Here is a 15,057-nt window from a genome sequence, read left to right as displayed (position 1 = left end):
ACTCTTGTTTGGTGATGCCTTCCGTTCATAACAAGCTTTCTCCACCGTGACTTGCACATGATGGAGGCTTCCGACCCTGCTCAATCGCCTCAGGTCATGACAGAAGATCCACGAGCTGCTAACCGCGACAAATTCGAGCTTGAACTGGAATTTATGCAGTCGCTGGCAAACCCATACTACCTCCATTCTCTCGCACAGCAGAATATTCTTGATCAACCTGCATTCATTAACTATCTGGAGTATCTCACGTACTGGAAAGAGAAGGATTATGCCCGGTTTATACAGTTCGTCCATAGTTTGCGAGCGTTTACGATACTGCAACCGATGTTTTTGTTCAGCTACCCGCACGCACTGCACCATCTTGATTTGCTTCAACACGCCCAATTTAGGTCAGAGATGAAGAAAGATGAATGGCGCGAATATCTCAACCAAAAGCAGTATGACCACTGGCGAACATGGTATGAGATACAGGAGTTTATTAGAGACACTTTCTTGATAATGATCTGTCGCGTCAGGCGAGATTACCCAGGGATTAGTACTAGTGTTGCCTCCACCGACCCTCAAGAAACCGGTGTGCAATCGCAACAGAATGCTCCTTTTGGGTGATATGGTTTACCGGATGTCTTGGCGGAAGCACATGGCGCTTTGTTAATGAAAGTAACAATAAAATGAAGCGTTGCCAAACATACAGACTCGCAAGGAGTTACTGCTCTATGTCATTTGGTTCTTACATAAATCCTTCTGGCTGTCTTCAAATTGAAAGTTCCCACGCGTGTTAAACACTTCACGCGCAGTGCCACCGTTGCTTGGAATCTTACTGTACATGGCTCACCATGCTGAAAATGACTCTGAAGGTCGTCACTCATACATACCGGTGGAATCAAGCTTCAGAGAGAGTGACCACGGCGAATCCTCCTTTCATATCGCGTCGCTTGCAGAGAAACAGCGAATATGGTGGAGAACTGCCATCATCAATACATGCTTCATAGCTTCATGGTACGTGGGTGCTACTGTGAGGCTCCTGAAACGGGTTCATATGTTGACTACATAGGTATATATTCGCAACCCTACTGTCTTTGTACAACAAGTGGATGTTTTCGCCAGACCTTTTTGGATTTCCGTATCCGCTCTTCGTGACCACCTTGCACATGATCATTCAGTTTGTCTTGGCTGCTGCTCTTCGGGTCTGTTTCTCGCATCATTTCCGGCCAGAGAGAAGCCCTTCGGTAAAAGACTATAGGTACGTACTTTCTCGCAATAGCTAGTACCCGTCGGGCAGTCCTTGTCCTCACTGGGCACCGGTTCTAATTGTAGCCTCTTTGAAGCAAGAAAGCAGTTCCTACTGCCGTTGCTACCGGTCTCGATATTGGTCTGTCGAACCTATCACTCAAGACTATTACCCTATCTTTCTATAGTGAGTTGTCAGTTCTGAACTTCGCCAGACGCTGGCTGGCCTACGTTTGAATTCTTAATATGTAATTGACGCTCAACTCATACATCTGGTTGTCTACAGCAATGTGCAAGTCATCTTCTCTCATCTTCGTGTTGTCCTTTGCATTTTTCTTCCGTCTGGAAGTGTTCTCTCTGCGACTTGTCGCTGTCATCCTGCTCATTTTTGGTGGGGTGATTCTTATGGTTGCTTCTGAAACGGCCTTCGTTCTTCCCGGGTTTTTACTTGTGATGACCGCCAGTGCATGTGGGGGTCTCCGCTGGAGTCTTACGCAACTGCTCTTAAAGAACAAGAATATGGGTCTAGATAATCCTGCAGCTACCATATTCTGGTTGGCTCCTACAATAGGCGCCACGACAGCTCTTCTTAGCGCCATCTGGGAGGGGTGGTTTACCATATACGCTTCACCATTCTTTCAGGACATGGCTTCCACCGTTCGTTCGGGTCTGTTCTTGGTCGCGCCCGGCATTTTGGCGTTTTGTATGGTCATGAGTGAATACTAGTACGTTTATGACCATGCGCTCAACTCCACGATGCCATCTAATTAGGTCATAAAAGTATAATCCAACGGGCCGGAGTCCTGCCAATGTCAATAGCAGGCATAGCCAAAGAAGTGTCGACCATTACAATCTCGGCATGGTTTTTCGGAGACACGCTTACGCCACTCAATATAACCGGCGTAGGTATCACAGTTTGCGGTCCGTTTCGAAGCTATATGAATGCGGCACTTCTAACGGTATCTGTAGGGATTGCCCTTTTTACGTTTCACAAGTACCGCAATTCCATCGATGGTAGACTATCAGTGGACGCGCAGGGGAACATGGTAGCGATTAACGACGAAGATGTGGGCGACTCGTCAGATTCTGTGCATGGGATCAACTTTGAGCTTAGTGCTGCTAATCTCGGACATCGAGAGGATGGTCATTTTGCGGTATGTCGCATCGTTACGGAAAAACCTTCTAGAATTATGTATTCATCGAAACGCCACAAAGCATCAGGGGCCTGTTGATAGCGACGCGCATCAGCGCCTGCTTTTTTCCACCGATCATGACGATTCGGATGATTATCATGAAGGCGAAGAAGATGCCGAACTAGTCCGGAGCATTCAGTTCTCTAAGTTCAATTGGGAAGCTGAAAGAGGTATAGACGAGAACTAGGGCCCCGGATGCGCTTCCAATTACATAGCCATCATATGCAGACTAGTTACCAGCCTTGACCTTTTTTTTTGACAAGAAGTTGCAACCTGAAGCGGCTTTTTGAAAGCGAATCCTCCGGCCCATTTGCACCTGATTGTCCTTGCCCGAGTAGGGAGACTGGAGTCCCAATAACCATAGGTCTTCTGGTACTAAATATTACGAACCATTACCTCTCTAATTTGGTCCCGAGCCGTGCACAACTCAAGTTTGTATTAAGCTTAGCTTACGTTGATGTGCAATAATAGTGAACTGTTTGAGTTATGGTTCGAAAATTTTGATCCGAGGACACCTGACTCTGGCTGACTTCTGTTCCGTTGAGCCCGGCAACCACGCGGCCTGTCTTGCGCTTAGCACTCTGACTTGGTGGTGATGTGATTTTTTGGTTTAGATGATTGGGCCACACGAATTGGGAGACAAATTGTAGCAAATCGTTCGGTTACTGCGGAATATTATCTGATGCGATCAATTTAGTCAGCACAGCAAAAACCCTTGAACGAAAGACATGTGGCTGCGCTGGAAAATACCTGGATACGGTGTGAAAATCAGACCCAAGTCCCTCCAAAGTGCCTGTAGGAGGCGATGAGCGGCCTTGCGCACTACGCACTGGCAGGCCCATCAAGGAGCCGGGCACTCCCGTAGGTCAAATTAGAAGGCGATAATCGGACTGCTGCTTTATGACGTGTAACAGTCTAGAGCTTTTGTGATGCGACTAGTAAGTGATATTTCCCGCACGTTTTTTTTTGCCATCAATGATTAAGTGCTTTGTACTGATTGTCAATCCTATTACGATATGAAACCAGAAGAAACGGCCATTCACGGATTGACTAATAGCATCTGCTAGATCGTTGAAATGCTGGGTTAATGGCGACGTTCTGTTGGGTAAGAGGCCCGATCCATTGTCGCTTATGGACCGTATGGGCACGGGAAATCAGCGATATTCACTTTTTGATCTGACTTTCTTCGTGTACAGATCTCACACAACGGCCTCGAGGTATTTAGGCTGTGTGATATATAAATCCGGGCTATTCTGGCTTTTGAATTATTCACTTTACCATGGATGGTTTTCAATTCATTATCGAGTCCCCTCAAGAGACCCAAGGTCACAAGAAACGCCCGCGTCTTGTGACTTCTTGTGATAACTGGTACTGCCCATTCGAATCTCCATCAAGTAATCCATGTTGACCTTTCACCTTGTCCCTCTCCTAGCCGCCTCAAAAAAATCAAGTGTCTGCAGTCATCCCCCGAGACACAATGTGAGGCCTGCAAGGCAGCGAAAATCCCATGCAAGTTTCGCGATCGCGAACGATATTTTGCTGAGCGCAGTCGAGCCATCGCGGGTCCCAGTTCCTCCCCAACGTACCATGGATTATCGAGTAGAGTAACGATCACGGCCTCAGAGTCTTCAGAGCGCTCTAATTCGAGTAGTGCAAATGAGCACGCCACTCCGGCATCGACCGCGCACACGCCACCATCGCAGGGATATGCCAACTCAATGTCTCGCTCTCCGTCCTACTCCCCACCAGGAACATCATCCACAGACCATGGTCGATATCAAACCTATCCAGATCATTCGAGGCCTCCTACAACTCATAGGTAATACATCCACACCTCTCAGATATCAACATTCATTGACATGGCCATGGAAGACATACAACTGCAGGTGATGATCACAATCGTCGATATGGAACTCCCGGTCCAGGTCAGGCAATGGGTCGTTCCCATACCACATCGAGCGGCTACCGGCCAACTCAGGTCTTCGACCCCATGAATCCTCAGATGCCACAACGTAGCTGGATGCCCCATTTCATCCAGATATTCATCAGTCAACTTGGCAGCCAATGCGCGTTCATGACTTATGATGACCTATATGAAAAATTCCGACACCAGACTCTATCCCCTCTACTCTCCAACTGTATCGCAGCACTCGGCGCAAGGTCTGTCTTTTGCAATGCACTCAACTCGTATATGAACGAGATCAAACAGGTTCTCTGACATACCGGATGTTGTCGCACGTGGTCCCCAGAATGTTGCAGATATTTTCTGTGAGAACGCCAAGGTTCGTGGTCGTGTGTGTGGGTCCTGCTGATCTAACGGAATGAGTAGGAGATGTTATCCGCGGCACTTAACCAACCATCTCTCGACGTTCTTCACGCTGTCATCACCCTGGCATGGACAGAATACAAAACTGGTCGGCTTCTTGGTAAGTACCGGGAATGTTTCCCGTGTTCATCGGCTAAATGCTTGGCTCCTAGGATTCCGACAATACGGTGATGTGAGTGAAATTGGAATGTTTGGCTAGTTCGCTTCTGACAAACGATCAGCTTGCCATGAGAACCGCAATGGCCATAGGATTGTCTGAAGAATCCACCAGGCAAATGAGCCCTTATGACAGTTACCAAAATCGTCTTCGTTTGACATGGCAAAGTGTCTCTCAGTTGTACGCCTCATCAGCTTGTGAGTTCTCAGGCTTGGTGTAATTCAAACCACCCTAATCATAACCAAGTGTCGGGGTAATTTTAACGGTCAACCGATTTTTACACCCGCTGCACCAGCCATGCCCCAGCCATGCCAAAATCTTGCTTTGTCATTTAACTCCAATTCTTATGCCCCTCTTGCCTTGGTTAAGCCTTTGGGAAGACCTTTTGGTTTCTCATTCCACTCGGAGACCGCTGGCAGGCTTCCTTCGTTGACCATATATTTCGTGCTGCCTTTATTTATTCACCTGACACATATATCAACTCACATCAATAATACCACCAGACTGCATGTTACATTGATTACAATCACATCCCTGTATACACAGATTTCCAAAGTTGAAACAACGTGCAAGAACATCAGCTCCACGAGTTTGCATCATTGCCAGCTAACCTGTGCATGCTGCGGCACATCACCATGGGAAGGTCGATCATCATCATCACCATCATGCTCAAGATCAGCAGTTGGTTTACTATCCATAGATTAATCATACGCCGATCAAACGCTCCTACCCTCCCCAGTCCCGTAGTTCGCGCATTTAAGTTTTCGTGCTTACTTACAAAGTGGTCGGCGGCCGAGTTGTGCCGATGCGGAAACAGGGTTTGAAACATGTCATCCCACGTTTGTGAGCTAACTTTGTATTTATTTAGCCTAATCGCGAAGTTTAATCACGAAAAAGATTTAAGACGAGACAAGAAAACGGTCAAATGATGCGCTGTAACGCTGAAGTTGAGCGCTGAAGCCAAGGTTCGTGCTCGGTAACATTGTGCACTAGCACTGAGTACGAAATCCTCGACTTCCGAGGACTTTCTGGACGGGCTATTCGGAATGGGAAGTGTTCTATTTATTTTTCTTCCAATTGCAGACCTGTAAGTCGGGTCCATGCTGTATTTGAGGAACAGCTGACTTTCTTCTATCAAATGGTCTGATCATGGCTACAAGACTAAGCAGGGCGATTAAACTACTTACCTACTCTTACCTCACCAATCATAGCACACGGCTACTTCCAGAGCCCGGGGTTCGGTGACTGTTAGCGCCAATGTGTATATGTTCAAAACTGTCCCGTATATGTTCCGACGGCCTTTGTCGAGTGCACAACGAGAATGGAAGTGCAGGAATGACTGCATCTGGATTCTGGAACGAGTGTCCGTCCTTCCGCACTGCGACTGCGGCTGCGCTCGAGGGACGACAAGTGCATGATTCGCGGGTACATATGCCGGCGGTGCGCAGTTGAGTTAGGTTGTGAAATTTAAAATCTTAGTCTTGCACCGCACAATAGAACGGGCTCAATTATCAAGAGGTAGCAGTAGCCCGGAATGAATGCATGCCTGCGCCCTGGAGGCTGGGTATACAGTTTTCTTGCAAGTAATCCCGTGTTTCAATGCAGAAGGGTCGTACCGTGTTCCAAGGCCAAACCGATTTAGGCACGGTGGGCTTCTCGGCGAGGCTGGTCGCGTAAGACCGTGACGCCGGCGACTGTGTGTCTTTTATAATTTTAAGCTTGTTCATCCCCGCCGACCGGCAAACTTGCCGTCAGGGGTTGATTGTATGTGTAGTTTCGCGGCAAGGTCCCCGACCCTGTCATTCTGAGCGCTGGGGCATAATGTTTTAACAGGGTTGAAGGTTTAACCTTGCGCCACCGCTGCGATATGATGGTCGCAAACAGTGTATCTAGAGTGTTGCTACAGTCCGTATGTAGTAGTCAACATTTACCGTGTGTCATGGACTTTGAGACGTTTTAAATACGTGAGATCAACTCTCCACATGATCTTGTTGTTGTGAAGTTACCACTGATCAGGACCGAGGAGGTTGCATTAATGCAGCCCGCCGGTGGTTTTTCAGATGACATTCCAGTGAAACGTCACGCACGCAAAATGACCGAGAACTGACCGACGGGTGAAATTTAAATTTGCTGGTGTGAAATTTGTCCAACAAGAGAGTTCTCGAAAGATGTGGCCTGACTTCACACTACAGTGAAGAAAGGGTATCTCATACATGCCATCGCCCAGAACAGAAGGTCAGTAAAAATGCACTACAATCGCCTACCGTGCGATTCCTACGCAAAGACTTACCCATCCATCTGCACCCGCCATACAAGCCCCTAGCCATGCCATCTCCGCATCAGGAGGTACCAGCACACCATGCATCATAGCATAAGCAAGTTCTGGGCCAGAATATGGCGCAGGTGGAAAGAGGAGGGGAAGATGCGTAGATAGGTAATGCACTAAAGTATGCGCCGAGCCTATTTAATAACTCGATCAGTTCCAACAATCCTTCACCAGCAATCCTCTGGAGAGAAACATACCATCTTCAAGGGTCGGAGAGACAACGTCTTGCATCACGGGCCCGTCAGGTAAATACAACCTAACTGGGACACTGCGAACGTTATAAGCATTATCACGGTCCGGTGCACTCTGCGGGTCTGTAGATGGTGGCCTTGCATGCATCGATGGATTTGTGGAAGGTGGTGGAGAGTTCGACCGCGCAGGTGCGGTTGTAGGCACTATCTTAGATGCGACGCGCCAATAGTCATCGAAGTTATCTAGAAATGACAAGCATCCTGAATTGCGCATACACATAATGAAACGGCTGGCTTACGTTCTTTGATGCCTTCCCAGATACCATCCTGGTCTTGCTTCCGGAGACCTGTCATGCGCTTCGTGTTTCCCCACCGTATGAAGTCCGCCTCCTTGAGCTGCCCCATAAAAGCTTGTTTGCATGATTCGGCAGAAGGCGAGAGAAGAAGCTTCTCTGTGGGAGGTGATGCAAGGTGGAGAATGAGCTTCAAGGGAGTCACTTGCAGATTGTAATGAGATGTGGAAGTCTGAGACGGAGGCCGAATTGAGGCAGAGATGATGTGATTATCGTAGATCAGCCCTATCGGCCAGTGCCTACCAGAATATTATGTTCAGGATACATCGTGTAGCGCGCTACAAGGGTCTGAAACTAACCACTTTAACAGCGTACCTTCCTCGCTCTCGAACCACCATTCTTCCTCCTTAAGCATCTTGCCAGCTGCCTCATCGAATACGACATCCATCAAGAATCGTCGTATCTCAGGCATGAGAAGAGGCAAGTAACTGACGCGAGGAGCTTGAATATAATAACATTCCAAGCCGCGATCAGAATTCGCTGGCAACTCTTTTGAGTCTACACGAATTTCAAGGGGAACAGTACCCTCCCATGTCAGGCGGCGAAAGAGAGTTGTTGATGCTGGAGTTGAATTCGCAGACGGTTGACCGTGATGGCGTGTAGTACCGTATGCAGACATCAAAACTCTGTCGAGATGGCAACTATTTGCAGGAAGCGTTTCAAGAGAGTCTTAGTCGTGACTCGTTAGTGTAGCAGCAAGTTGACCTGATTATGATATTCACGTGACTCGACGCGCCTAATGTGTAGTTACCAGTCCAACTAGCACCATCACACAATATGGTCCACGTCGCAGCACCGTCGCTGAACTGGGTCAGGTTGGTGCCAAAGGCATGTTAGCGGATTCCCTCACAGCACACACACGACTTTCTCAAGGCCCTTGGCTTTGAGACGAATATCGCCAAGAATGGGATGACATGCTGTTTCCCTCGGTAACATCCAAGCCAATAAAGGTTGAGAGTACAAGCGATCATAGTATTCTGGATGCCTTTGGAAAGACCACAACTGGCCACACTAACCTATGGAACAATCCGCACCAATCATGAAGGATGCATTCTTTCAATCATCACCGTTGCGTGAACTATTCTCCGTACGTATTCCCGACCCTGTTCAATAAAGCGAAGATCTGCCAAGGTCGTAGATTCAGGAGACTTCCTACCTATCATAGACAATTGAGTGGTTCTGCCGCCACAATCGCCTCGTATTATTGTCTCGACAAATCCATTCAACAGCGGAGGGAAAACGGAGACTTTTAGGGCTCGACGGGTGGTTCCATGATAGAGTTTTGATGTGCTCGCCGCTACAAGGGCTGTGAATGTACGAAAACGGAGGTCCCTTTCGAGTGCCAGGGAGGCCAAGGACAACTATTAACCCCAAATCTTGAACTCCGATGGCATGATCCTCGGTGTGATCAGGACTGCAGCAAAGGTGTCATGGGGGTTAGACTTTCTTCTCAGCTTTCCGTCAAAGAATGTGCCGGTCCGGCGTCGCCACATGAATTCAATTATCGTGGTAATGCTGCTGTTGAGTTGGAGATGGTACCGACGTCGATCAGACAGAAGAGCGTTCAGAAAGGCAGCCGGCATCATGAGCATTAACCCAGCAGTTCCGGAATCGGCGTCATATTCATGATATCTCGAGATCGATGCTCGATGTCATATCCGCAAATTCCATGTTGAGCGATCATGAACGATTCATCACTGAGAGCCTAGACTTCGGACTTCCAGCTCAGTCGGGAGCATATTCAGTAAAAACATCTGTAGCGGGCCGCATAAGGCAAGCTTGAGCGGCCCGGACATGAGCATCGCAAATGTTGTAATGGTAAGTAGTTCAGTTACACACATATATACATAGATTAGACGTACGTGTAAATCAAACTGTCCATCATGAATCATATACTGACAAGCGATGACGCCGGTGAGTTTAACCTGGTTCTGACCACCTTTAATAATGTTTCCACCGCGGAAATAACACTCTCAGGCTCTGAGTACTTTCTCAGGACATCTAGCACCCAGTCTATTCGCTCATGAAGCGTCTCAAGTGCAAATCTGTCCAGCGGAATGTATTCAAGCGTCAACTCTGTAAGGTCTGGCAAGATTTCCACACAATCATCGTTGCCTGAGAGATACACGCTAGGGAATGCATCCCATGCGCCAGGGACGAGTGGCGATAATTTCGCCCTTGAGAACATATCATCGAGTGGAAGTTCCAAAACCTTTGAGACAGCCGTGATCCGCAGGAAAATACCGGCAAGATAGAATGCGTGAGGGTTGCTGTCCGCGGCTTCCGCCATCAGACTGATGCACCTGTTGATGTGGTCGTCTAGGGAAAGGCGACTGCACCACGCAGGATTCTTTACAAGGGTAAAGAGGAGTTTCATGTAACATCCATCACGTCCTTCATCGAACAAGACACCATGGCTACCTTCCACGCTAGGGGAGATAGCGGTGAGGATGGCGGGGGAAAGCGCAAGTAGTTTCTCCCGTAAATTAGCATAGCCATCTGTATCTTCTATGGCGGCCAGTAGTGTTCTTCGCGTTTCGTATGTAGCACGCAAGGCAGCATAACGCAACCGGGCAGGCTGTTCCGGCCCCATAGACCACAAGAGGACTTCCAGATAAGCTGCCTCTCTTGTTGGACTTCCGAGACTCTTCATAGCACTAAGTGCCAGGAGTGCATCTGCGAGAGTGTCCTCCACTTCATAACCCTCGAGCTCGCGCAGTTCGCAGACATAATCAACGAGCCACTCAAATTCATGCGAAGAACGAGTGTCGTGCGCCCAGGTAAACTCCCCATACCAATACAGGAATGAGTCGTCTGGCTGGTAGACATATCCGAGAGGGCCTTGGGGGATGCAGATAGCTGTATGCAGCGCAGCTCCTGCTTCGAACAAGCGTCTCTGCACATCTCCTGAGTCCTCAGTTTCGTCGTCAGATATCGCTGAGCATCCGAGGAAAATTTCTTTGCAGCAAGCAAGGCCCGCTCGGAAAAACGAGCCGTCAAGGGGAACGGCCCCTGTCAGCTCAATGATGCGAAGGGCATGTGGGAGACATTTCTTGGCCCTGCAAGCGTAGTGTTGCGGATGTGCTCCATCAACGCAACCTTGTAGACAAGCGAGGAGTTTAGTGACAAGTACATCGATAGCAGCACTTCGGTCGCTGTCAGATAGGCGACCTGCGGAAATAAAACAATTGCCATACCTTTTGTCCACCTTCACGAGTACCGTTTTGTCGACGTTTAGCCCGAGTAAGATGCCAGCAAGAAGTGTACAATTAGCGAGCACCTGAGCTGACGGGGCTTTATTCGGCATCTTGGCTTCAAGAAGCATCGAGATGATACTCAATGCTAAATCCTCCATCTGCGCGAGCTCGTCGATGTCTTTATGAAGGAGGAAAACATATGGAAGGACTTGGGAGAGCCACAACAAGGTAGCGTCAGACGCTGAAGAGAATGTTGGCGTATCCCGGAAGAATCGATAGGTGTAATCAGCTATCCACTTCTGTCCGAGGTTGATCTTCAATGCATAATCAGCATCTAGCGATTCTCGGCTGAGGAGGTGCCAGAAATGAAGATATCTAGGCTGAGAAGGCCATTGCGCAGCAGAATAATACTCCCCGTCCAGTCGAAGGTATTCCCTTCCACTGAGATGGACGAGAGCTGTTGCGCAAGCTAAAGCTCGTTCTTTCGCTGGCGCTAACAGCCTATCTTTAGTGTCGAAACAGCTTCCAAGGCTGCGATGCAGGAGAGAAATTATACCGGAAACATCAAAATCGAATGGCCATTCAACTTCAGGGACCAGCTGGCAAGCGGCAATGAATACGTTGGGATCTGTGGACGTTTCGAGCAACCATTTTACGGAAGGAGCATCCGAAGATGCGACGGAGACAGCTGGAAATTCGTACGACAGAGAAATTGCGGGAAGGTACGACTCCGTTGCTTCAAAGGAAAGTTTGCCAAACTCGAGATCGCAGATCATGGGAGCACTGGTCTGCGAGGATCGCAGAGCTCGTATGGAACGTAAACAAGAACTGGTGACCGTTCGAAGAGCGGACAGCATGCTTCTGGCACTAGCAAATCCCGCGAGAAGCAACTTTCCGAGCGCCACGCCTAATCCAATGCATCGCGGAACATATCGCAAATGGTATAGATCATGGAACTGAACCATGCGAATTTCTATGAGTTGACAAGTAAGTCTGATGACGACAGACACAGGCGTCTGAAAGGGACAATCCGAGGACATGAGGGACGCGAAGACGGTGAATCCATAAAGCATAACGCCAAACAGTGTGATACAGATGATGACATATGCGATTGTCTGTTGCTGAGACCACAAGTTGATGCTGAGGGAGACGCCGAAAAGGAACAACGAAACCTGCAACAACGCCGGGAATGACTGAACCACGGCATCAAAGTACCACGTCCTTAGTGCTTCCATCTTCTGTTGCCGTCTCCTTCCACGTTCCTCCATGGAACCGTGACCGTATCTGTTGGACTTGTAATAGCCTAACCACTGTTTGCCCAGGATGGCACCAAAGGCAGCAAAGAGGCTAAGTAAAAGACTGGCGTAGGCTAGGCTTTGAGCCCAAACATTACTAGACGAATACCCTGCTGGTTGCGGAAGCGTAATGCTTTGGGGTGCCGAAGTACCATTTGCCGCAAGTAATATGAGTTGGACCAGCAGTGCGTTGGTGGTGTCTCCTGGATTAGGTTGCGACGCAATTATGAAGGAGGTGGTGACAGCTGAGAAGAGACCCGCCTGAGAGATTGCATTTAGATGGTTCGCAAACTGTTCTGAGAAAGGAAACGCACGAAAGTAGGGATGATATCGATATCACCATTGTACCGCTCCAGGAACTCGCTGTCGACCTCCTCTGCTACCACCTCATATGTTTCCCAGAACTGTGATCGGACGTCCTTGTCCGCTTTCTCTAGTTCTGCGCGCTTAAGGACTTCGAGAATTTCGCTCTGTTTTTGGAGAAGACTGCATTGGGAAATATTCAGTTTGCAACGGCTGACGGATTTCTGAGCTACTCACGAGCTAAGGACCTCCGATTGCTTATCGTGCTCCATGACAGACGAGGTGCTCGTTTGGTGATATCCCTGATTGTCATCATTGGCAAGTCTAGAATTTCCACAGTAACCAGGAACAACATATCAGCACTGAGACAAGTATAACTGTCACCTGTGATCATCATGATCATGCAAGAGCGCGACGACGGCATCGATGGCTACTGTTTGATGGACCACTCAAGAGGAGAAACGACCTCGATTACTTACAGCTGTAGCATCCTCAGTGGAGTATGTACTTACTATGGGTGTACGGCGGAACTCGGACACTTTGCGGCCCGTCTGACGCCATATTCGGAGCTCGGAGCTTCCCCATAGTTGTCTCCGGTCCACAATGTCGTTGGTCGCACTCTCCCGCTCAACATTCCGCCATGCAAGCAGCAGCGTTCGTTTCTTCTCTACCAGTTTGCGTGTACAGCGCGAATACGCAAATGTCCTTGTCTCACGGCCCAGCCCAGGCGTGGCGCTCATCACTCTGAACAGGCCCAAGGCACTCAATGCACTCAATGCGGCGCACTTTCAAGATATATCTGATGCGATGAAGGAGGCTGATGAGGATACTAGTGTGGGTGCTATAATCCTCACTGGGTCAGAACGCGCGTTTGCGGGTGTGTTTCTCAGTCAATCGGATCATGAACTCGATTAGACTTGTTTATGCACAGCTGGTGCGGACATCAAGGAAATGAAGGACAAGTCCTGTGAATATCTTTAGGACCTTAGTTATTGAATCCTTTCTGACAAACTTTCCCGAAGTCGCCGAAGCGTACACCGCCAACTTCCTCGCTGATTGGGAAGTTATCACTAAGCTTAAAAAGCCGGTTATTGCAGCCGTCAGCGGTTACGCCGTATGTTCTTGGACTCATTTGTCAACCATTATGTTTTCATTCGAATTATTTCCTTCAGCTCGGAGGTGGCTTGGAGCTTGCATTGCAGGCTGATATTCTTCTCGCAGCGCCCTCAGCACAACTTGGACAACCAGAAGTCAATCTCGGAGTCATCCCTGGCGGCGGCGGGACCCAACGTCTCGCCCATCTCATCGGCAAATCGCGTGCCATGGAACTCGTCCTCACCGGACGTATAATCGGTGCAGACGAGGCAGAACGCTGGGGCATCGTACGGGTTGTACGCGAGGGCAGTGTCGTTGATGAGGCCGTAAAGGTGGCGAGCGATATTGCAAGCAAGGGACGCATCGCAGTAAATGCAGGCAAGGAGGCCGTAAACGCAGCGTTTGAAATGAGCCTCGCTGAGGGACTGAGATTTGAGAAGCGGTTATTCCATGCTTTGTTTTCAACCAAAGATCAGAAGGAGGGTGAGCATATTTTCTGTGTTGTCTGACTAAACTTTGCACTGATTCCTTTCAATCTTGCTAGGCATGGCTGCTTTTGCTGAGAAACGAAGGGCAGAATGGACGCACTCGTAAGGGCATTCTGTATATTATGAGGGAACCCCCGGTCGTCAACATCCCTGTGTTGTCCTGTGTTGACCCACATTGATTCTATCATCTAGGTTTGATTTTCGACATCAGAGCCTAAGTTTACATCACTAGACTATTACAAACGAGGCTAAGCAATGGTATTCTGATTGTTGATTGATCGGCCTTCAGTCAGATAACGGTCTCCGCATCTATCCCAGCGGTTTGTGTCTAACGGCGCTAGCCCTATGACGAATGTGGCACGATTCAAATCAACCCGCGCGACAAGGCGGTGGTTGTCTAATTGCAACGGCGAACTCGGCCGACTGCGATATCTCCAATACCCTAACGTCCATTATGTGAGCAGAAGCCATCCCTTCTATTCAAATGCTGCTGCGCTATCAAAAACGCTATCCAAGGAACAATCAATCGTAATGAGTGAATGAGTGGGATTCAAACCCAATCTGCTTATGTTAATATCCTTTTATTGCGGAACAGGTTTGACTTCGTCAAGAATACCAGCTCTTCGTTGGAAATCGAAGGGTGGGGCCTCGATGCGCCCGTCTTCGTCATAAACATCTTCGACAATGGGCACTTTATCTTTCCTTTCACCTCTAATATTCATCTCATGGCGGTTGTTCGTTCCTTTGATGTCAGAAGACAAGATACCGATGTGGGCGAGCTCGAGGGAGACATCTCTGGTTCTGTCCTTACAGATGTTACCGTGGAGTCGAGCTGTGGCACATCAAACAATGCCCTTGATACGAATTGAGATCCTTGACACGATAATTCATTGATGGATGGGTGAC

General features: G+C 48.6%; 6 protein-coding genes across 6 annotated transcripts; 4 read left to right on the top strand and 2 right to left on the bottom strand.

Moving 5' to 3' along the window:
- The first annotated feature begins 50 nt into the window (after positions 1 to 50).
- On the top strand, positions 51 to 775 carry F5147DRAFT_679923 (SOH1 family protein). The gene is made up of 3 exons (XM_041436279.1): positions 51 to 284; positions 339 to 458; positions 516 to 775. Exons 1-3 carry the CDS (start codon positions 58 to 60, stop codon positions 604 to 606), a joined length of 438 nt encoding a protein of 145 aa, XP_041296105.1. The 5' UTR covers positions 51 to 57; the 3' UTR covers positions 607 to 775.
- Positions 776 to 780: 5 nt separating this feature from the next.
- F5147DRAFT_679918 (triose-phosphate transporter family-domain-containing protein) lies at positions 781 to 2,893 on the top strand. The gene is made up of 7 exons (XM_041436278.1): positions 781 to 996; positions 1,052 to 1,240; positions 1,326 to 1,414; positions 1,514 to 1,952; positions 2,009 to 2,148; positions 2,197 to 2,381; positions 2,443 to 2,893. The coding sequence occupies exons 1-7, from the start codon at positions 824 to 826 to the stop codon at positions 2,605 to 2,607; spliced, it is 1,380 nt and encodes a 459-aa protein (XP_041296104.1). The 5' UTR covers positions 781 to 823; the 3' UTR covers positions 2,608 to 2,893.
- A 639-nt stretch (positions 2,894 to 3,532) lies between these two features.
- Positions 3,533 to 5,616, top strand: F5147DRAFT_679911 (uncharacterized protein). Its single transcript, XM_041436277.1, has 8 exons — positions 3,533 to 3,788; positions 3,853 to 4,239; positions 4,293 to 4,580; positions 4,630 to 4,702; positions 4,750 to 4,846; positions 4,899 to 4,918; positions 4,968 to 5,100; positions 5,150 to 5,616. Exons 1-8 carry the CDS (start codon positions 3,700 to 3,702, stop codon positions 5,158 to 5,160), a joined length of 1,098 nt encoding a protein of 365 aa, XP_041296103.1. The 5' UTR covers positions 3,533 to 3,699; the 3' UTR covers positions 5,161 to 5,616.
- Positions 5,617 to 6,948: 1,332 nt separating this feature from the next.
- On the bottom strand, positions 6,949 to 8,475 carry F5147DRAFT_607701 (autophagy-related protein). Its single transcript, XM_041432365.1, has 4 exons — positions 8,073 to 8,475; positions 7,720 to 8,012; positions 7,427 to 7,663; positions 6,949 to 7,363 (listed from the first exon to the last, which is right to left on the bottom strand). The coding sequence occupies exons 1-4, from the start codon at positions 8,390 to 8,392 to the stop codon at positions 7,164 to 7,166; spliced, it is 1,050 nt and encodes a 349-aa protein (XP_041296102.1). The 5' UTR covers positions 8,393 to 8,475; the 3' UTR covers positions 6,949 to 7,163.
- Positions 8,476 to 12,277: 3,802 nt separating this feature from the next.
- On the bottom strand, positions 12,278 to 12,687 carry F5147DRAFT_541055 (uncharacterized protein; the record flags this gene model as incomplete). The annotated part of the gene is made up of 2 exons (XM_041430233.1): positions 12,278 to 12,526; positions 12,580 to 12,687. Coding segments are annotated over 2 exons (357 nt in total), but the record flags the coding sequence as incomplete, so codon positions are not given.
- A 459-nt stretch (positions 12,688 to 13,146) lies between these two features.
- Positions 13,147 to 14,435, top strand: F5147DRAFT_679902 (ClpP/crotonase-like domain-containing protein). The gene is made up of 5 exons (XM_041436276.1): positions 13,147 to 13,445; positions 13,500 to 13,535; positions 13,591 to 13,682; positions 13,741 to 14,146; positions 14,208 to 14,435. The coding sequence occupies exons 1-5, from the start codon at positions 13,172 to 13,174 to the stop codon at positions 14,255 to 14,257; spliced, it is 858 nt and encodes a 285-aa protein (XP_041296100.1). The 5' UTR covers positions 13,147 to 13,171; the 3' UTR covers positions 14,258 to 14,435.
- Positions 14,436 to 15,057: the final 622 nt, after the last annotated feature.

This window comes from Suillus discolor (genome assembly GCF_016758755.1).
Source record: "Suillus discolor strain FC423 chromosome Unknown F5147scaffold_11, whole genome shotgun sequence".
NCBI classification, from domain to species: Eukaryota; Fungi; Basidiomycota; class Agaricomycetes; order Boletales; family Suillaceae; genus Suillus; species Suillus discolor.
This window is presented reverse-complemented; position numbering and strand designations above follow the sequence as displayed.